The following is a 21,730-nucleotide window of genomic DNA, read 5'->3' as shown; positions in this document are numbered from 1 at the left end:
GATTGTCGGGGGAGATTGGCTATTCTCCCGTGGATCCCCGGCCTCCTCCCCAAAACCGCTTCTCACGGCTGGGGGTGTCTGCTGCCCTCTCAAAAGAAAAGTCCGTCACCCCCCTTTTCCCCAAGTCATGCACCCTCCCACATCCCCCCTCCCCCAAACACACTATATACACACACAGGCCCCCTCCCCTCCAAGGCATGGCTGGGCTCTCAGAGGTAGTGGAGGCAAGTGGGGGCTCTGGAATGTGAGAAGTTACAGGTCCAAAGTGTGCCTCCTCCAGCTCTGAAACCCCAAACGTCTCCCCTTCCCTCCCTTCTCCAAGCCTCGAGAATTAGCGTCCTCCCAAGGGCCTGAGTGGAGAAATCGGAGGTGGGGGAGGAGGGAGGTATGTCCCTTCCCCTATGCACACACCCACCTGTCCCCCTACCCCCCAGGCCGACGGAGCTCCCTGAGGGTTGGGGGAAGGCCTGAGATCCGTGACATCCTAGGATGGATCGGCCTCCTTCAAGGGCCCCTCAGGGAAGGCTAAGTTCTGAGGTCCTGGGGCACCGGTTCCTGGAAGGAGGTGGGGGTGTTCCTCTTGAGGACCGGGGACTTATGGGATGGAGCAAGGCTGGCAGTCTCGGGAGAGAGATGGAGAGGGTCACAGATGGGGGAGGGTTCTCGGGGCCTCGAGGTGGAAATTTCTCCAGGAACACAGCCAGTAACTAACAGGGCCGAGGGCAGGAGTTGCAGGTAACTGCAGGAGCTGTTCTTTGCAGGAGGACCTGGGGAGGCTCCGGAGGGGAAGAGTGAAGGCTGTTACTGGGGACGGGGTGGGCGCGGTGTGGGGGGGCGATCACGTCCCTGGGGGACGCGAGGCCGAATCCCCGGAGGGGAGGTTGCATCTCCGGAGGACCAGGGAGATGCAATCCCTCACGGATGCAGCGGTCTCGAGGCTGGAGGCCGAGTCCCTGCGGAGGGCCCTAGAAGCCCCGGATGTGGCAGTAAGCCTCGAGGCTGGCGAAGAGGATGTAGAGGAACCAGAGGCCCAGGAAGAGCGCGGTGGTGGCGAGCTTGGGACCGCGCGGGCCGCCTAGCTCGCCGCCGATGTGAGGCCGGCGGCGGTAGAGCAGCACGGCGATGCCCACAAAGGCGAAGACGGTGAAGAGCGTGACGGAGAAGGCCAGCGTGCCGGTGCGCACCTCGAAGGGGCGGCCCTGCACCGCCCAGTACACGGCGGCCACCGACCAGGCCACGCCCAGGCCCAGGAACACGTTCACCGCGTTGGAGCCCGTCACGTTGCCGATGGACGCGTCGGCGCACTGGTCCTGCAGCGCCGCCACCTTGCTGGCGAACGTGTCTGCGGGACGGGGACACGGAGGGTCAGAGGGGGCTCAGCGGGTGACACCCTCCCCCCATCGTAAGCATCCATCAGTCACCTGGTTCCCAGATAGACCCACCAGCACCCCGCTGACCCCGAGGATCCAGCGTGGTCAGAGCTCCAGCAGAGGGTCCCATGGATTCAATATGTCAACTGAATCCTTGCCCCCAAAGCCACCAATGGGATGTCCCATAGAACTAAGGCGGTGGGAAATGGTAGAAACCAGACGATTTCCCTCTTCTGGAGCTTTGTGCCCTTGATCCCACCCGGGGGCAAAGTGAAAGTAATAGTCACTCAGTCGTGTGGGACTGTCTCTTTGCGACCCCCATGGACTGTAGCCCACCAGGCTCCTCTTGCCTGTGGGATTCTCCAGGTAAGAAAACTGGAGTAGGTTGCCATTTCCTTCTCCAGGGGATCTTCTCCACCCAGGGATTGAGCATGATCTCCCACACTGAGGGCAGATTGTTTACCATCTGAGGCACCAGGGAAGCCCAAAGTCAGTTGCTAGACCTGTGCCTGCCGGCTACAGGCCCAGTTGCCTGCTTTGTTATGGAAGGTGTCTGCATCCAATGGAATGCACTTCCTGCTCTCTGGAACTCATCACCTGTCTCTAGGGGACCCACTGCCTGCTTTCTGAGGGATTAATCTGCATGCAATGCACGATCCATGCATTGCATGCAATGTCTGGATCCACTACCCACTGTCTGGAACTCAGCACATCTGTGGGACCTGCTATGTGATTTCTATCAAGTCCTCACCTTAGTCTATGAAAACCCTCTCCCATCACCTGTCTCTTCAATGCCCTGCCACATTATTTGTATGGAATCTATCGTCTGGTTTTTACTATTTCCCACCACCTCTATGGGACATCTCATTATTTGCCTTGGGGAGAGAATTCAGTTGACATATTGAATCAATGGGGTCCCCTGCCTAGTTTCTATTATTCCCCGCCATAGTCTATATTTCTATGGGCTCTGCTGCTTGCTCTATATGGGACTTGCTGCCTGCTTTCTGTGGGATTCGTTGCCTGCCTTCTGTAGAACTCAGTCTACTTCGTGTGGGACACACTACAATATTGTTGTGGAAACCACTTTATTCTGTGGGGCCCGCTGCCTACTTTCTCTAAGACTCGCTGCCTGCTCTCGATGGGAATCATTACCAGTTTCCCATGAACCTCCTCCTGCCTGTTTCCACAGGCCCAGTCACCCCATTGCCACCTGCCTGGACAAATGTCAGGCCCCACCCACACGGCACCTCTTGCCCATCAGTTCCCTGCTTGGCTTCTGTCGAGCCAGGTGCAGCTGCTAAGTCACTTCAGTTGTGTCCGACTCTGTGTGACCCCTACAGCTTCACTTCTCTGGCCTCCAGCCATTTCTAGGTATCTTGCTAAGTTCGCAGGTCTCTAGAGTGGAGGGCAGGCTTCAAAACCGTTCACCGTGGTGGCTTTCTGCAGGCCCCACCACCTGCTTTCTGGGCCTACAGCGCCACCACCTGGCTGGTGAATGCATCTGATGATGAGAAAAAGAAAAGTGTCAGGCTCCGAGCTTAGTCTTCTCCCTCCTGTAGGAATTTCTGTCTGCACCACCTGGTTTCTCAGGGACCCTCCCTCAGACTTGGGGGTAAGTAGAGATTCCTGGCCATGGTGATTCAATAGAATATATGCTGTCGTCTCTGAGTCTTCTTTCTATGGCATTTCCTCCCATATCTGGTTTCTGCTGTGCCCCTTATCTTAGTTAAAGCTTTGATGGCTTTAACTGGCCTGGTTAAAGCCTGGGGGCCCGATTCTGATCAAGCCCAGGAGCAGAGGTCCTGGATTCTCCCATCTGGTTTCTTGGGAGGGGGAGGGGAGGTGAATATTAATATCTTGTTTCTATGGAACTCACTGCATGGTTTCTACGAAGTCCCCACCTTCTTTCTATGCCCCTCCCCTTTCAACATCCGTCTCTTCAACGTCCGGCCACTTTCTTCTGATAAAATCCATCATCTGGTTTCTACCATTTCCTACCACCTTACTTCTATGGGACATTCCACCTGGTTGCTTTTGGGGAGAATTCAAGTCACATGGCTCAGTGGTTAAAAAAAAGAAAAACCCACCTGCCAGTGCATGAGATGTGAATTCAATGGGCCAGGAAGATCCCTTGGAGATGGTAATGGCAACCCACTCCAGTATTCTTGCCTGGGAAATCCCATAGACAGAGGAGCCTGGCGGGCTACAGTCCATGGGGTCACAAAAAGTCAGACTCGACTTAGTGACTAAACAACAACAAATTGAATCCATGGGCTCCCCGCACCTAGATTCTATTATACCCACCTTCCTATTTCTAAGGGACCCACCGGACTTGGTTCTGTGCGATTCTACCACCTTATTTCTGCAGGACCTTTCTCCTAGGCTCCTCCACCTGCCTGGCTTCTCTGAGACCCTCCCCCAACAAGTGATCTCCCGAGAGGTTACCGGGGATGGAGGTGCCCAGGGCCACGAAGACAACAGCGTTGACAGAGTCCTTGAGGCCAACGGTGCAGCCGAAGTGGGAAGCGAGGTCCCCGATGAGGGCGGTGAGCAGCCCGATGACCAGGATGCAGACGCCGAAGCAGGCCCAGCCGTGGCAGTACTCGGTGGGGGGCACGCAGGCAAACAGAACCTTCCAGAACACCGTCAGGAAGTGCATGACGTAGTCAAAGCACGACGGCAGCCGCTCCTCCCGGGACCCGTCCTCCTCCTCCTCCTCGTCCCCTGTGGGCACACGACCCAGCTGGGGCACATGCCCGTGCCTCCTTCCTCGCCTGCAGAGCCCCCCTTCTGTTCAACTTCCAGGCGGTCTCGCTCCCAGGCGAATTACTTTCCCAGAATCCCTTGCGGCTAGGAGACTGTCTGGGCCCAGGTAAAAAATAATCACTTTCCCAGAATCATCTGAAGCTAGAGGAGGCCACGTGCCCAGCTAAAAATATCCAGTTTCCCAGGATCCCTTCTGCTAGGGGTGGCCAGATCCCTAGCTAAAGATATGGCTTTCCCCAGAAGCTTTTACGGTCACTGGCAGTCATGTTTGCACCTGGAAATATTCACTTCCTCTGATTCATCGCAGCTGATGGTAGCCACACGCTCAGCTAAAGGTGCTCACTTTCCCAGAATCCTCTGCACCTAGAGAGAACCCCATACCCCCCGCTAACATTAGTCACTTCCCCAGAATCCCTTGAGGCTATCAACAGTGCTGTCCTCAGATAAAAATATTCACGTTCCCAGAATTCCATGCAGCCAGCTGCAGTCATGTCCTCAGCTAAATACTTGCTTCCCAGAATCCCTTGCAGCAGGGGCCATGTGACCCAGTCTGGCCAAGAGACATAAACAGAGGGTTTTGGAAAGCTCTAGCTTTCCCTACAGGGGTACTTTATCATGAGTGTGTTTTCTGAGTTTTATAAAGAATGCCTCATCCTTAGAGTTGTTTGTGTTACCTATGGTGACCGAATTTAACCCACTTATGACCTGCAGTGATTTGTGTAATGGGAAAGTGCAAATGAAATGTTTTCCTACCCTCACCCGAAACAGATAAGCAGAAAGCAATGAATGAGAAAAAATGAACACATTTGAGTGTGCCAAGAATTACATCTGGAGGGGTACTGATAAGAAACACTGTAACCCCTGACCAGCGGCTCAGAGCAAGGGAATAAAAGACCAGCCACCAAATTATGAAGCCACTTTCCAAGGTCTCACCCACTGACTCCTTGGGATGTCAAGGAGCAGAGGACAGCTGATAGCCATGGAGGCAGAGAGAAACTGGTAGATTTGGGTCATATATCCCTTTCCTGCTTTTCCAGCTCACATAGCCACTTGGCTTAAATAAAATAAGTAAAATGGAATTGGAAATTAGAACTGGAAACTCAAATGCAACAGGCAGTCTGCTCCTTTCTGTTTCCTTGCTTTTTGTTTTTTCCCTGCCTGGAATATGGACTTGTTACCTGGAGTTACAGCAGCCATCTTGCAACCATGAGGGCAACAGCTGAGAATGGGAAAGAGAAATAAAGAAGGAGCCTGGGCCTTTAATGAACATTACTAGGCTGCTGCTAACTTTTTATTGCCTCCTGCAGATTTTTTTTTTGTTCCATGTGAGAGATAAACTAGTGTGCTTAAGCCACTTATGGTCAGGTTTTCTGTTGTCTGTCACTGAATGAATCCCTACCTGACCACATGGCTCAGGCTGGAGCAGGGAGGACACACTTTTAGGAAGGAGGGGGCTGCTATCATTGCATCTCTTGGGGCTTCCCTCTTCCCTGTTCCAGATCCTGCCTTAGCTCCCCATTGCTCTCAGACCCAGGCCCACACTCCCACACTTCCAGTACCCACAGGCTCTGGCCTCTGCTTACTTCTCCAGTACCTCTCATCTAGAGGGAGCTTTATGAGTATGCTGTGGTTCTGGATCTGACGTTTTGGTATCAAATGCTGGATCTGCTGTGTGATCTTGAATCAGTGTCCTAACCTCTCTGAGCCTCCAAATAGCTATTTGAGAAATGGAAGCAGTAATTGGACCTGCCTTGAGAAGGCTGTGATGACTGCATGAGTCAGGCCCTGTGATGTGGTCTCCGTGGGACCTGGCACATGTCCACTGCAACTGTTATTGTTCTGGCCATTGCTGTTGAAGGCCTTTTCCAGTGCCTAGGGGGACTCAAAGACGCTCAAAACCAAGTCTAGCCTGCAAAGAACATTCCACCGAGAATGGGAGGTAAAGGCAATACAAAAGCTCCTCTAAGCGCAAGGTGGGACATGATTCATCCCCTAAGGAAGCGAGAACCAGAAGGCTTTGTGTTCACATAAGGAACCAAAAGCCATTTGTGGAACAAAGTACAAAATGATCAAGCCCCAGCCCGGATACTCTGGGGACACTCATTAAACGAGCTCCCACAGGAAACGGACTTCAGAGCTGCCTGAGGCTCAGCCCGTCTTCCTCGCTATCATCATCATGGTGATCACTGTTACTGTTATTATTATCACTACTTCCTCTGATCTAATCACCCACTTTCTATAGACCTGTGGCCTCCATGACCACCATCTCGTGCCCACGGTTTCAGTTTTATGAACCTTCTTGTGTTCGTTACGTCCCTAGAGACATTGTTCTGGCATCCCACTGTTCTTGAAGCTCAAATTGCTTGCCACATCCTCTGAAACCTTGCCTGACCCATCTCCTGCCAGTTTTTTAATTTTATTTACTTATTTATTTGATCATGTGGCATATGGGATCTTAGTTCCCCAACCAGCGATGGAATCCGTGCCCCCTGCATTGGGAGCCCGGAGTCTTAACCACTGGACCACTAGGGAAGTCTCTCCTGCCAGTTTTGACAGCCTCAGCTCACACCCCCTCCCATCCTCTCCCACTTCCTTCCATAGGCTCTCTCTCTCTCTCCAGAAGCTTCTCTCATTTAAAACATTGCATGGCTCCCCATTGCATCTAAAATGACACCCAAGCCCCCCTCCTGTGGCCTCTAAGGCCTTTGGGGTCTGGACGCTGTTCACCTCCAACCTCACCCCAGTCCTCTTCTTCATGCCTGAAACCAGTCACCGTTCCCAGCTGTGCCGCGATCCCCCACACTTCCATACGCAACACTTCCCTCCACCTGCTACTCTCTTCCTGGCCAAGTTCGATTCTTATTTGAAAACTCAGATCAGAAGCCTCCTCCTTCAGGGCCCTCCTTGACCTTCAAGCTGAGTCAGACACCTGATCTGGGCTCCCCCAACCCAGGCATGCCCACTCTGGCTCATCATTCTCTTGTGACAGGTCTGTCTCCCCCATTGGACAGTGAGCTCTGTGAGACCAGGGCCCAAGCTGTCATGAGCATTTCTTTGTCTCCAGCAATGTCCCTACATCAGACTAGGGCCAGAGAATCCCTTCCCAGGTGGTGCTAGTAAAAAACCTGCCTGCCAGTGCAGGAGACTTAAGAGACACGGGTTCAATCCTTGAGTCAGGAAGATCCCCTGGGGAAGGAAATGGCAACCCGCTCCAGTATTCTTGCCCAGAAAACCCCATGGACAGAGGAGCCTGGTGGGCTACAGTCCATGAGGTTGCAAAAAGTTGGACACAACTTAGCGACTGAACAGCAACAACAAAAACAAGTGTACTATTTAGGTACTCAAAGCTGATTGATTCTAATGCAAATAAATGTACAATAAACTCATGGATGATATATATATATAAAAGAAACAGATGTTGAAAGAAGAATGTGGCTTCAGAGGGGATGCCCCTTCCCTTCTATTAGGCTTACAATCTGGTGTCTCTGGGCCCACTACCTGGTACTTTTCCATCCCTGATACCTGGCTTCTTCTGATCCCACCAACCAGTTTCTTTCCCACCACAGTTCCTTGTGTGTGTTCATTTTCCACCAGGGTTGGCCTCCCTGAAGAAAACCTGATGCTGTGCAAGGGGCAGAAGTCCTGAGTTCCACCCTGGCCCTTTCTGGATTCCCTGTGGGACTTCAGGCCAGTCCCTCCTATGTCTCTGGGCCTCAGTTTCCCCAATCTCTATCACAAAGGGTCTCCAAGATAGCCTGTGAATCCATGTCATCATACATCTGGCCACAGGGGGGCAGTGTGGGCCTTCTGAGGCCTAAGGGGTGAGACCCACTGGGGTGGGAGAGTTGGGTGCCCTGGTGACTGTCTCCATGGTAAAACAGGAGCCCAGGCCCAGTAGGGGAGGCTGCATCATTTAACCTGCTTCCACCCTCCAATTGCCTGAATGCCAGGAGAAAGCCCAGGCTGGGACCCCTCCTTCCCACAGCTCTCCACCTCTGATCCTGTCTCCGCCAACTTACTGCCTCTCTCTCTGGCCTTCTGCCTCCTCCTTCTCTAAATCTTTCATGCATCTGAAAGATGTCTCTGCATCTCTGTCTTTCCTCGGGATTCTGTGTGATTGTCTGTGTGTCTGTCTCTCCTGTTTGTATTCGTTCCCTATCTTTTCCTTTGTCTCTCTGTATCTTGGTCTTTTTCTTTGCGTTTCCCTGTGTCTCTCCTGTCTTCTCTCTGATCTTTTCTCCTTGTCCCTCTTCCCTTCTCCTTTTTATTTCTCTTTTTCTGTCTCTGTCTCTTCATCCCTCTCTTCTTCCTCTCTCCTCCCTCCCCACTTACCTGCGCTCACCGTAATTGCCTCTAAAAACTGCTCTCTCCACGAATGAGTCCCAATCACCAAAGCCAAGTTCGTTTTCTTGATGAGTTTATCCACCGTATTCTGGGGATGAGAGGGTGGGGAGAGACCATGGTCCATGACCACCTTAGTGCAGTTTCATGAGGGGTCCTGGGGATGGAGGCTCACACCCCATGCTCAGGGGTCCTCAACTTTCCGTAGCTGGGTTCTACTAACAAGAAGGGACAGGGAGGCGTGTGCTGCCCATGGTGCTAGCAGAGGGACGTGGAGGGTGCCCTCAGACCTTGGGTGCCCCTCCCTGTGACCCTCATAGTTGATCCCTTCTTGGACTCTCCCCAAGGAAATGATCCAGGTAAGACTCCAGAAAAGTGGGCCCTCAGAAAATCACCTTAAAATCATATGACTCCTCAATGATGACTTCCAGTCGACAGTTTTCACCAAGAACTGGCTTGCCCATTTCTGCTATCCTCCGAGCCTCTTCCTCCTCAGCCGTCAGTTTCCTGTCCCCGTCCCCTGCAGCATGAGAGATGGGAGTTAGACTCCAGGGCACCTGCGATGCCTTCACTACCTCTTCCCTTCCATAGAGAAAACACTGCTCTTCTCTGGGATGCCTCCTTGGTAAGGCTTCCTCAGCCTGTCCCTACCTCCCATCTGACTACCACTTTCCCCAACCAGAGGCCCAGCTCCCACATGCTGGTCCATGAAGTTTGGTTGGTGGACTCTGAGGTTCATATAGTAGAGGGGCTGTGTGACCATGGGCAATGCCTTAGTCTCACTGTGCCTCGGTGTTCATATCTACAAAATGGGTACAATAACTATCGACCTCATAAGGTGGTTATGAGAGTTAAAGTTAACTCATGTGAAGGGCTTAGAACAATGCCCAGCACACAATAATTTAAAAATGTTAGTTTATTATGATCACTGCCATCACCATTACCACCCTGTGGAAGAGGTTTTATATAATTATATATAATATAAAATATATTATCTATTTATATAAATTCATATTGATATATAAAATATATTTATATTGATTATATAGATTAAATAGATTACATATATATAAATAGATTATACTGACCCTTTGCTCCAAGCCCAGCACCGACCCAATCCTAGGTCTCAAAAGAAAGCCACCCACCAACCAAGACCACTCTCAAAACTATGCGTGAGTGAGAAATGACTTTGATTGTGTTAAGCTATTGGGATTTGTGGGCCTACTTCTTACAGCAGCTTGTATTCCTTACCCTGACTAATACAATCTTCAGCCTATCCCTAATCTTAACCCCCAACCTCAATTCTGATCTCAACTCCAAAACTACTTGGTCAGTATCTCCAAGCCCCTGGCCCTAGTCCCAACTCTCACCCCAAATTTCTGACCTTGACCCCAGCCCTACCCTCAAATCCTTCAAACTCACCTCAAATTCTAAACTTAGCTTTGACCTCAATCTGGACCCAGTTCTAATCAGATCCCATCACAAACCCAGAAGCCAATCTCCATCTTAATTTTAGCTCTGCTGTTGCTGCTGCTAAGTTGCTTCAGTCGTGTCCAACTCTGTGCGACCCCATAGATGGCAGCCTACCAGGCTCCCCCATCCCTGGGATTTGACCCAGTCCTAATACTGATCCCAGATCCCAACCCCAACACAATTCTATTTGACCCCAAACCTGATTCCCTCTGATGCCACCACAAACCCACATCAGATTCTGTGACGTACTTTCTTCCCATCTTAACTACAAACAAAACATGATCTTGGCCTTTAAGCCTCTGTCACCCCAATTTCACACTGGTCCCACCAAACTGATCGCACCTGCAATCTGTCTCAAATCTGATCTGGAGGGGAGCCTGAGGCCTGACCCACCCCCAAGACCCTACCTCCAGTGACCCCCGTCCCAAAGCCCAGAAGTAACTGCACTCACCTTGGTTGAGCAGCAGAGCTGGGGAGAGACAGAGACAGAGAAGGTGAGATCTTCTCTGGGAAGCTCAGATCCGTGAACTTGAAGGGTCCACACTGAACCTCCAAAGGTCCCCCCGCCCCGGACCCCTTCCCTCTCCCACAGCCCACCCATCACCCCTCACCTGAAATCCCGCGTTTAAGCCACTGTGGCTGACCCAGCTCGATGAAGAAATTATCCTTTTTCTCATATTCCTCGTCATCAACTATCTTCACCTGAAGAGTTTTCCTGAAGGGAGAGGCAGAATCCCCAGCATAAGGCCCCCTCCCCATAACTCACCAATAACTTGCCCATTAGCCAATCGGTTTCTTGGGCACTTGCTCCATCTCAGGCTCTGTAATCTCATTTCATTCTCTCAACCACCCTGGGGGGAAGGTTCTCTGCTTATCCTCATTTGACAGAGACAAGCTCAGAAGTATCTGAAGAAGCTGCTATTATTGTTCAGTTGCTCAGTCGGGTCCGACTCTGCGACCCACGGACTGCAGCACGCCAGGCTCCCCTGTCCGCCACTATCTGCCAGAGTTTGCCCAAACTCATGTCTGTTGAGTCGATGATGCCATCCGACCATCTCACCCTCTGTCGCCCCCCTTCTCCTGTCCTCAATCTTTCCAGCAACAGGGTATTTTTCAATGAGTCGGATATTGACCTGAGGACCTCCCTCGTGGTCCAGTGGTTAAGATTCTGCACTTCCAATGCAGGGGGCACGGGTTCAATCCCTCTTTGGGAACTAAGATCACACATGTGGTGTGGTGTGGCCAAAACTCAAAGTAAGTATCAACCTGAGGGATCCTGATAAAACTAAAGTTAGACTGGGTGCTTCCTCTGCTCAAAACATTCACACAGACTTCCCTCATGGTCCAATGGTTAAGAGTCCTCCTGCCAATGCAGGGAACACGGGTTCGATCCCTGGCCTGGGAGGATTCCACATGCCATGGGGAACTGAGCCTTTGTGCAACAACGAAGACCCAGCACCACCAAAAAAAACAACAACAAACCCCCCTAAAAAAAAAGACATTCACATGGTTTCCATCTCACAGAGAATAAAAGCCGAAGTCCCAAGAATGGCTCACAAGGCCCCCTGAAATCTGGCCTCATTCCCCTCCTGGCCTCCCACCCCTCTCCCCTCACACACTCACCCCAGCAACATCGGCCTCCTCAGTGCTCTGAGAATGTCATAACAAGCCTGCTCAGGGTCTTTGCACTGGCTGTTCCTTCCGCTGAGAACACTGTTCCCCCATGCTCGTTCCCTCAATTCCTCCGGTTCTCTGTTCAAACTTTACCTTCTTTCTCAGTGAGACCCACTCCCTCCACCTTCTTTAATACTGAAAAGCGTGCCTGGACCTAGCCGAGCACCCGTGGCCCCCTTCCCATGCTCCATGTCTTTGTTGCTCCAAATCACCTTCTAACACACCGCCAGATGGGGTTATCTTGTTTGTTCTTTGCCATTTGCCTCTTCACATTAAGATGTAAGTTTCTCCAAGGCAGCGATCTTTGTTCACTTATGTTCTTTGCTGTATCCCCAATGCCCAGAATAGTGCCTGGCATAGAGTGTGACCTTCATAGACAGCTGTTAACTCAAATTCTTCAGCCTGGAAGACCCTCAACTTCCTGCCCCTTGTTTTCATTTGGAGGGGTAACTGAGCACTAACTGATTTTCTCAGCATCCCGGCTGTCATAGTAACCAGGGAATGGGAGGGGAGAAACAGCCAGAAGTTATCCATCCCCTTCAGGTACACAACAGACCCCCCTCAATTATGAAGACCCACAACCCCACAATAACCCACAACTCTGCCACTAGCAGCTATCTCAGCTGTAGGAACCACGAGGCCTGGCCCCAGAACCCAGAAACACAAACACCCAGCCCACACAGTCACCCAGCAGAGGAAGCACAGCCAATCACACCGCCCACACCCACACACCATCATACCCCGCAGCCATTCCCTGTGCAGTGGCAAAATCGCACGGAACCAGATGCCAATTAGCACAACACCCCCACCACAGCCTGGGCAACAATGCCAACCTGTAAGACCCCTGCTGTGGTTCCATGTAGAGCCTCCTTCCTTATACCTCACTCTTTATGCCTCCGGGTGTCTCTGTTTATTCAATCTCTCCCCGGCTCTCTGCCTTTCTCACTGTGTTCTCCTCTCCCCATCTCCATCTCTCAGCGTCGGAGAGACTGAATGGAACAGAATGGAACAGTCAAACTCGACACAATCTAAGCAAAAGGATCTCAACCATACAGACATATCTCAACACATGAAGGCCCAGGACACAGCGACACCCAAAGATGGACACACAACAGTCACGAGGGAACACACACGCACTTCCACCTTCACCCACTCTCGGTTTCAAGACATTGAAAAGCTTCTGTTGGTTAAAAGAATGGCAGCCCCGCCCCCCCAAGGAGTGGGTTTGGAGCTGTCCATGGTGCTGAAACACTGCAGCCAGGTGGAGTCGTCTCCTGACACATGCTCCTCAGACTCTGACACACGTAGACAGCTGCTGACACACTGAGAAGGTGATACACACACATACACACACCTCTGACACTCATTCGCTTGCAGACGTGTCGTGGTCCACTGACACCCAGTGACAACGTGCACCAATTGGCACTCTGACAAGTGTGTCCTCCCGGGACCCAAAAGGAGGAGAAACCCAACCGGCAGGGGACAGCAAGAGGAACTGGAGCTAGAAGAGGGCAGGACTTCCTGAGGTCAAAGGAAGCAGCTTTAGGACTATGGAATTAACAGATACACACCATGATATAGAAAATAGATAAGCAACAAGGATTTACTGTAATGCACAGGGAACCATATTCAATATCTTGTAATAACCTATAATGGAAAAGAATCTGAAAAAGAATATATATATATATATGGCTGAACCACTTAGCTGCACATGTGACATAATCACAATATTGTAAATCAACTATAGTTCAGTTAAAATCGATCATTTTTTAAAAAGGAAACAGCCTTCCTCCCCAGCCTGACATTCTGTCATCCTCACGCCCTCCTTGTTTCCTGGAAACTCCACTTTCCCACTTCTCACAGGCTCTGATTTCACGCCCAGCCTCTTTCTCATCCTATCTCCCATTCTCTCATGCTGACCCGAACTCCTCTCTCTGCAGCACCAGCAGGACTTTTCCTTCCCTGAGTACCCCTGGGTTCCTCTCAGAGAGAAGAACGTCTCTCTTTACCTCCCCGTACTTCTATTCCTTTCAGTCTTCTTCCATCTCAGTCTCCAATCCCTATTTCCCTCTTTTTTTTTTTTTTGGCCTCACCAGGTGACAGGAGGGATCTTAGTTCCCCCACCAGGGATCGAACCTGTGGCCCCTGCGTTGGGAGCCAGAGCCTTAGCCACCGGACCGCCAGGGAAACCCCTCTTCCCCTCTCTTGATGGGCCCCTGTCGCTCAGCTGCCGCCTCTCGCAGCACCCGTCTCAGTCTGAGTCTCCCTGTCTCGCTCCCGCCCTCGCCTCTCTCTCTGACTCTCCACTGCTCGGGCTCTGCCTCTCCTTCACTAGGTCTCTCCTGTCTCCCTGTCTTTCACCCATCTGGTTGCCTCTCCGTCTCTCTCTTGCATCTCTCCCCTCTACCCCATATCTCTGGGCGTCTCTCTTCCATCTCCGTGTTGATCCTGCCTGGGCTCAGCCCTGCAGCCTGGCTGTTTCTCCAAACATCTCTAATTAGCGCCTGCCCATCAGAGAAAGGATGTGTTTCCCTGAACGCTAATCAGCCTCCTGCTCTCTGTCTCCCAAATCACAGCTGGAAGCCTGGGCGGGGGCGGAGGGCAGAGGGTGTCCCAGTCTGGGGAAGCCGTGGGGGCGGGGGGAGGAGAAGCCCCGTGGAAGCCCGCGGCCGCAGGTGAAGAGTTGATTGGAAGCCGTACTGGACAAGCAGAAAGACAACACCCTCCACGCCCTCTGCCTCTTGGGTGTGAGAGATGGGGCCTGGAATGGTGCTCTGGGCCCTCAACCCAAGTCAGAACAGAGAGAGATGGAAAGGTATGGAGAGTCTGTGACTGAAATATAACCCGAATCAGAGACCTGGATCCTGGGGAAAGAGATCCAGAGATGGACACAAACTCTCCCGAGGGCAAGAGACGCAGAGACGCAAAGGGAGAGGTGAAGAGGCAGGGTGAGCAGCGAGCAGCTGAGCTGGGAGGCCGAGCCACAGAGGCTGGGAGGGGGAGAGGGAGGGGGCGCGGTGGGGGCTCCGCTTGGTGTGGGGAGCGTGGGCGGCAGGAAGAGGGAGACAGACGGGCGTGCGGGGGCGGAAGGGAGCGGGCGGGAGCCGGGATGTGAGGCTGCCGGCACACGCACCGGGAGACTCGGGCATCTGCGCAAGGGGGTGGCCGGGTGTCTGGGCGTGAAAACAGTCCTGACTCTGTGTCCGTGACTTTGCGTGTCTGTATGTGCCCGGTGCGCCCGTTGGTTCTGTCTGTCTGTCTACATACGTACTTAGCCAGCTCCTCTCCGGAGACTCGGTCTCCCACATCCCAGTCCTCTGTTCCTGTATCTCTTCCTAGGCCCCCATATTCCTACTCCGACTTTCCCCAAAGCCTCGCCCACATTCCCCCTACCCAAGAGCTCCCCCCCTGCCCACCTCCTTTAGGGCACGCCCCATCTCCTTAGATCCCGCCCTCTTCCGCTGTCCTCAGCCTTTGCCTTGTGTCCTAGCCATGAAATTGAAGGACGCTTGCTCCTCAGAGGAAAAGCTATGACAAAGCTAGACAGCATATTAAAAACCAGAGACATCACTTTGGCTGACAAATGTCTGTATAGTCAGAGCTATGGTTTTCCCAATAGTCATGTACGGATGTGAGATTTGGACCATAAAGAAGACTGAGCGCTGAAGAACTGATGCTTTTGAACTGTGGTGTTGGAGAAGACACTTGAGAATCTCCTGGACTGCAAGGAGAGCCAACCAGTCAATCCTAAAGGAAATCAGTCCTGAATATTCATTGGAAGGACTGATGCTGAAGCTGAAACTCCAATACTCTGGCCACCTGATACAAAGAGCCAACTTATTGGAAAAGATGCTGATGCTGGGAAAGATTGAGGGCAGGAGGAGAAGGGGACAACAGAGAACGAGATGGTTGGATGGCATCACCGACTCAATGGACACGAGTTTGAGCAAACTCCAGGAGACAGTGAAGGACAGGGAAGCCTGGCAAGCCGCAGTCCATGGGGACGCAGAGTCAGACATGACTGAGCGACTGAACAACAACCACTCAGACTCCAGCGAGTTCCTTGGGCCCCTTCTCTGTTCCACAGGCTCGCCCTCCGCGTCCAAAGGGACCTGAGGTCTCAGGGGACACTCCTCCATTCTACCGGTTAAGCTCGCCACATCCCTCTCCCCAGGCCCCACCCTAACTCCTCTCCTCTCTCCTCACTTGGCCATTCTTCCTGGTGTCCCACTCTCTTCTCCCCACACCAGCCCAGTTCGCGCAGGACCCGCCCACGTCTCGTCCCAACATCTTGACCCCACTCCTCACTCCAGCCTCCTCCCTTCTCTCCTTCGTCTCGCCCCTTTTCTGGACCCTGTACCGCCTCCCCAGGCCTCCCCATTTCCAGGGCTCCATCAAAGCTCCACCCCTTTCCAAGACTGAGTGTGTGTTAGTCGCTCAGTCGTGTCCGACTCTTTGCGACCCCATGAACTCTAGCCCTCCAGGCTCCTCTCTCCATGGGATTCTCCAGGCAAGAATACTGGAGTGGGTTGCCATTCCCTTCTCTCAGGGATCGAACCCCGGTCTCCCTCATTGCGGGCAGATTCTTTACCATCTGAGCCACCGGGGAAGCCCTTTCCAAAACTACGCCTCTCCGAGATCCTCCCACTCGGAGGTCCCGCCCCCGTTCGGACCACGTCCCGCCCTGGCCCCGCCCCTCCCGCGGGCCCGCTGTCGCCTCCCGGGCCCGGGGCCGGCCGGCTCGCGCGCTCACATGGTCTCGTCGTCGCCGAACTCGAGCTCGCCGCACGCGTCCTCGTAGTGCACGCCGCCGCCGCGCGCCGTGCCGTCCACCGTGCGGTAGGGGAGGCGCACGGTGCCGCGCGCGCCCGAGCTGCGCACGACGCGCACGTCCACGGTGCCCATGCACTCGCTCACGTGCAGCAGGCGGTCCTGGAAGGAGAAGATGCCCGCGTGGTCGTCGTCCAGGATGGTGACGGTGGCCAGCAGCGGCGACACCAGCCGCCCCTTGGGCCGCCCGCCGCCGTCGGGCTCGAACATGCCCTGAGCGTCGCCCACGCGCAGGTTCAGCAGCCGCACGAAGAAGTGCTCATCCTCCTCGAAGATGTCGTCGTCGATGATGCCGATCCGCAGCTCCTTCTGCGTCTCGCCCGGCTTGAACACCAGCGTGCCCTCGCTGCGGTGGAGGAGCGGGGAGAGAGAGGGCTGAAGTCGCTCTCTGGGCTGTGGGCCGGGGCGGGGGTCGGGGGGCAGGGTTCAGGGTGGGCTTCCTGGAGGAGGGGGCCGCAGCACCGGAAGAACTTACAAGTATAATGGTGGACAGACGTGAAACAAACAATACCGAGGGTAAATGAAGGTGGGCTTTTCCCGAGCAGGAGATGCAGAGGGGGAACAAGAACCATGGAGGGGTTCCCTCCTACCATGGAACTCATCAGGAGTAGTGGCGGGGGAGGGGCATTAAACAGGTGATGAAGGGGAGATCAAGGCAGGCTTCATGGGAGAAGATTTACTGGGCAGGAGACCTCCTGGCAGAGGGAACAGTACATGCAAACTCTTAGGGTGGAGAGGGAGGTTGGAGTGTTTCACAGCCATGCTTCTTGAATCTCAGTGTCCACAGGAATTCCCTGGGACATCTTGTGACAATGCAGATTGTGGTTCAGTAGCTCCGGGGTTTCAAGGTCCTGCCCAAAGGACCCGAATGATTCTGCAACATGGACCATACTTGGAGTAACAGGGACGTAGGGCCCAAAATTGACATTGTCATACTTCCCGTAAAAACCATTCTGTGCTCCCAGATATCCCCAGGAGAAAATCCACAGCCTTTAACTTGACATCATTCAGTCATTCAACACATGCTTTCGGTGTGGGAACATGGGAACAGCAGTGCCGGGAACACGGGAAGAGCTGCATGGCACAGTCATGTCACGCTGGCACTTACGCATCTCGAGAGTTAATTACAGTCCATTCACTCAGGAGACAGACATTGAGCATCTGCTGTGTGCCAGGCACTGTTCTTAGTGTTGGGGAAACAGCAGCAAAACCAGGTCAGAGTAGAATCTTTGCCCTGGTGGAGCTTCTGTTCCAGGGCAGGAGACGAGTAATAAAGCATATAAAGTCAGGTGGTGATGATGCTACATGGAGAAATAAAGGAGCAAGGGTAGAGAGTGCAGAAGGAGCTGTGTGAAAGTGGTCAGGGAAAGCTTGTCTGGGGGCAGGGGTGCCATCTGAGCAGAGACCTGAGGGAGGGAGCCACGTGGAGGAGATCTGGGGAAGACTGTCCCTGTAAAGGGAACAGCTGGTGCAGATGTCCTGAGGCAGCAGTGGGCAGGAGTGCTTGAGGAAGATCAGGGGATCAGGGAGCAGGGAGCATCCAAGGGAGCAGGGAGGGAGAGGGTGGGAGATGGGGTGACTGGGGGAACAGGGGAAGATGCCGTGGGGCCTTGGTGAGCCACGGTGAAGACTTTGGCTTTCACTCCAGTGAGAGGAGAGCCATGGAGGCCTCCGAGGAGAGGAAGGACATCAGTTGGCTTAGGTTTAAAAGAGTGTCGGCTATGTAAGTTTCTGAAGCAAAGCAAGATGCTCTATAATGGGCTGGGGGAGGGAATGAGGCCAAGACAGTCATCAGGGTGAAACTTGGGCAAGACAGTGATGACTCTGGGGTGTTAACGAATGTCAAAAATCTGTCATTTACCCCTCCCTTCCTCTGTGGGGGAGGTAGAGAGACCCCAGGGTTCTGGCAGGGGTAGAACTGTATGACAAGACCTGGATGGAGGGAATAAGAGCTTCCCGTGGCTGCAGCCCTGGCTCAGAGGGCGCTGTCCATGGTGGCTAAGGCAGGCCAACCGGCTCCAAGCTGCCTCTGCCAGCTTTGTGATCTTGGGCAGTTAGGACTCAGCAGCCCTCTGAGCCTCGGTTTCCTCATCTGTAAAATGGAGTTGATAACCCTGTCTTCCTCATGGTAGTGTTGTAAGGATTGAGTTAATACAGGGGAACTGGACATTGTCCGTAATGGGACACACAGGCATCACCTGCCTTCTGGCATGATGCCCTGAGGACACTTGGATTCCTGCCAAAGTGCATCGCCTGAATCTAATCATGAGGAAACACTAGACAAAGCCACACTGAAGGCTGTTCGAGTAAGTGGCCTATCGTTTTCCAAAGTATCAGAGTGGGACTTCCCTGGCGGTCCAGTAGTTAAGACTCGGTGCTTCCAGTGCAGGGGGCGTGGGTTCGATCCCTGGTTGGGGAACTAAGATCCCACATGCCATGTGGCACAGCCAAAAGAAAAATTCAGACCAAAGTGTTGGTGTCACCAAAGTCACGGAAAGACCGAGGCAGTGATCCAGATTGAAGAAGGCGAAAGAGACATGACAAGCAAATATGCCAGGTGGCTTCTGGATCAGATGGGAAGAGAGGGAGGGAGCGAAAACACAGCTATAAAGGGTGAGACGAGGACAACTGGGGACATGCAAGCACGGACGGTAGATCGGGTCATAACACTGACTCAATCTTAAACCTCCTGAGTGTGGTCAGTGTGTTGGGACGATGTGGGAGTATGCCATTATTCTTAGAAGATGCATGCTTCTGTTGATGGGTGAATGGTCATGCTGTCGGCACCTCACTCTAATAAAGTGCCACCACTATTATTATTTTTTTTTCAAAAACAAATTTATGGTTACCAAAGGAGAAAGGTGGGGGGGCAGTGGAGGGATAAATTAGGAATTTGGGGTCAACGTAGACACACTACTATATATAAAAGAGATAATCAATAAGGACCTACTGTATAGCCCAGGGAACTCAATATTCTGTAATCACTTACATGGGAAAAGAATCTGAAAGAGAATGGATATACGCATATGTAGATCTGAATCACTTTGCTGTACAGCCACAACTAGCACAACAGTGTAAATCAACCATACTTATATCTAAACTAAAAATTTAAAAAGTAAAGTAGCACCTCAAAAAATCTATTATTATATATTGAAGAGTGTGAATGCCCACAGGACAAAATAGGCACAACTGGCAAATATCTGTGTGGAGGTTATATGATGGTTCGCCAGACTATATATTTGCAGCCCTTCTGTAGGTGTGAAATTTTTCAAAATAAAAAGCTGGGGAGAAAAAGGACATGGGGATTTTAGAAACCAGGTATCAGAATCATAGAAGGCTAGGTTCCCAGGACTCATATTCCAACACTGGATGCACAAAATCTGAGAAGCTGAAAATCTTAGAAACATCAGATCAGAGATGGGCTGGGGTACAGATTAGAATACTAAAACCTGGGAATCCTGGAATCTTAAAACCTTCGACCCTTAGTGTGGCAGGATTATAGAGGCTTAAATCTCAGAATCTTGGAAGAGCTGTGCCATTTGGGGGTCATAGAGGTCATTATTAATTTGGAGAAAGTAAAACCCCACAGGACCACCCTAGCCTAGTGATGCCTGCGGGCAAGTTAGGAAAAGGTATCCCTTCTTCAAGACACTTTTTCCGTGAATCTGGAACTGTCATCATAGACACAGAACTCTACAATGTCCACTATGTGAATAGCACTTAGGCACGTTGCCCTTTCGCAGTGCACAACCTCAACAACTGTACATGACAGCCCTACCTGTCCAGACTGAGGCGGGAACTTACCCAAGGAACAGGGGGCAGGGCTGAGCTTGGGCTGGAACTCAGGTGTCCTCCCTCCCAGTCCTAGACCTGAGCTGCCTTGATAAGTGATGCCACTGGGCCTGTGAATATCAACTGGGTTGGGAGAGCAGAGATATATGGAAAGGTGTCAACTCTTCCTAGCTCTGGCTCCACCACTGAGCAGCATTTACTCCTTCACTTCAAACATCTCCTTCCTGAGGTCATTTGCAGGTGAGAAGGCAGCCTCTGATCCCAGCAAGTGCTACCTGTACTCACTTCCTTTTGCAAAGGCTTGGGGTTTTGATGAGGGCAGTGTGGACCAGAGGTGCGGGCAGGAGTGGAAGGATGGAGAGGCTGACTGACGGCAGGCCCTCACGTGCTGAAAGCCTTTTCTTCAGTCGAAGGAGGCTAGAGATGCAGGATGAGGGGAAAGGATGGAGGGAGGAGGTTATGGGTGGCCAAAGGGGTCCCATGCTCCAGGATGACAGAACAAAGATACGTGAACAGTTCAGTTTCAACTTAGTAAGTGAAACCTATGAGAAGATCAGCCATCAGCACTCTATCCTGCATCCTGCTGTATTTTTTCTTCACTCTTCTCACCACTCTCTGATATTTTAATACATTGAATGTATACTTTCTAATGACCTGTCTTTTCCAAGAGAGCATCAGCTGTGTTAGAGCAGGCAGGGATTTCTACGTCTTTCATTTATTGCTGGTCTCCATTGTACAGGTTCATTTCTGACACAGAAAAGACACATAGTATGTGTTATTATTACAGGAAACCACAGGAGCTGGGCTGGATGAAGCACAAGCTGGAATCAAGATTGCTGGGAGAAATATCAATAACCTCAGATATGCAGATGACACCACCCTTATGGCAGAAAGTGAAGAAGAACTAAAGAGCCTCTTGATGAAAGTGGAAGAGGAGAGTGAAAAAGTTGGCTTAAAACTCAACATTCAGAAAACTAAGATCATGGCATCTGGTCCCATCACTTTATGGTGAATAGATGGGGAAACAATGGAAACAGTGAGGAACTTTATTTTTTTGGACTCCAAAATCATTGCAGATGGTGACTGCAGCCAGGAAATAAAAAGACACTTGCTCCCTGGAAGAAAAGTTATGACCAACCTAGATAGCATATTAAAAAGCAGAGACATTACTTTGCCAACAAAGGTCCATCTAGTCAAAGATATTGTTTTTCCAGTGGTCATGTATGGATGTGAGAGTTGGACCATAAAGAAAGCTGAGCACCAAAGAATTGATGCTTTTGAACTGTGGTGTTGGAGAAGATTCTTGAGAGTCCCTTGAACTGCAAGGAAATCAAACCAGTCAGTCCTAAAGGAAATCAACCCTGAATATTCATTGGAAGAACTGATGCTGAAATTGAAGCTCCAATACTTTGGCCACCTGATGGGAAGAACCGACTCATTGGAAAAGACCCTGATGCTGGGAAAGATTGAGGGAGGGAGGAGAA

General features: G+C 51.9%; 1 protein-coding gene across 9 annotated transcripts in view; it reads right to left on the bottom strand.

Moving 5' to 3' along the window:
- Positions 1 to 594: 594 nt before the first annotated feature.
- Positions 595 to 21,730, bottom strand: part of SLC8A2 (solute carrier family 8 member A2) — a 28,429-nt gene continuing 7,293 nt past the window's right edge. The window contains exons 3-10 of one of the 9 annotated variants that reach the window (XM_088829997.1): positions 16,378 to 16,800; positions 10,562 to 10,665; positions 10,398 to 10,419; positions 8,873 to 8,984; positions 8,469 to 8,568; positions 8,055 to 8,057; positions 3,816 to 4,094; positions 595 to 1,342 (exon numbers count right to left, since the gene is read on the bottom strand). In XM_088829997.1, the coding sequence (XP_088686123.1) occupies positions 966 to 1,342; positions 3,816 to 4,094; positions 8,055 to 8,057; positions 8,469 to 8,568; positions 8,873 to 8,984; positions 10,398 to 10,419; positions 10,562 to 10,665; positions 16,378 to 16,800 (1,420 nt within the window). In that variant the 3' untranslated portion in view covers positions 595 to 965. Of the gene's footprint in view, positions 1,343 to 3,815; positions 4,095 to 8,054; positions 8,058 to 8,468; positions 8,569 to 8,872; positions 9,060 to 10,267; positions 10,293 to 10,397; positions 10,420 to 10,561; positions 10,666 to 16,377; positions 16,801 to 21,730 lie in introns of all 9 variants that reach the window. The other 8 variants (XM_088829996.1, XM_055411057.2, XM_088829990.1 and 5 more) reach the window with 8 other exon arrangements.

This window comes from Moschus berezovskii, chromosome 22 (assembly GCF_049115385.1).
Source record: "Moschus berezovskii isolate FMDL1 chromosome 22, NW_MosBer_1.0, whole genome shotgun sequence".
Taxonomy (NCBI): Eukaryota; Metazoa; Chordata; class Mammalia; order Artiodactyla; family Moschidae; genus Moschus; species Moschus berezovskii.
This window is presented reverse-complemented; position numbering and strand designations above follow the sequence as displayed.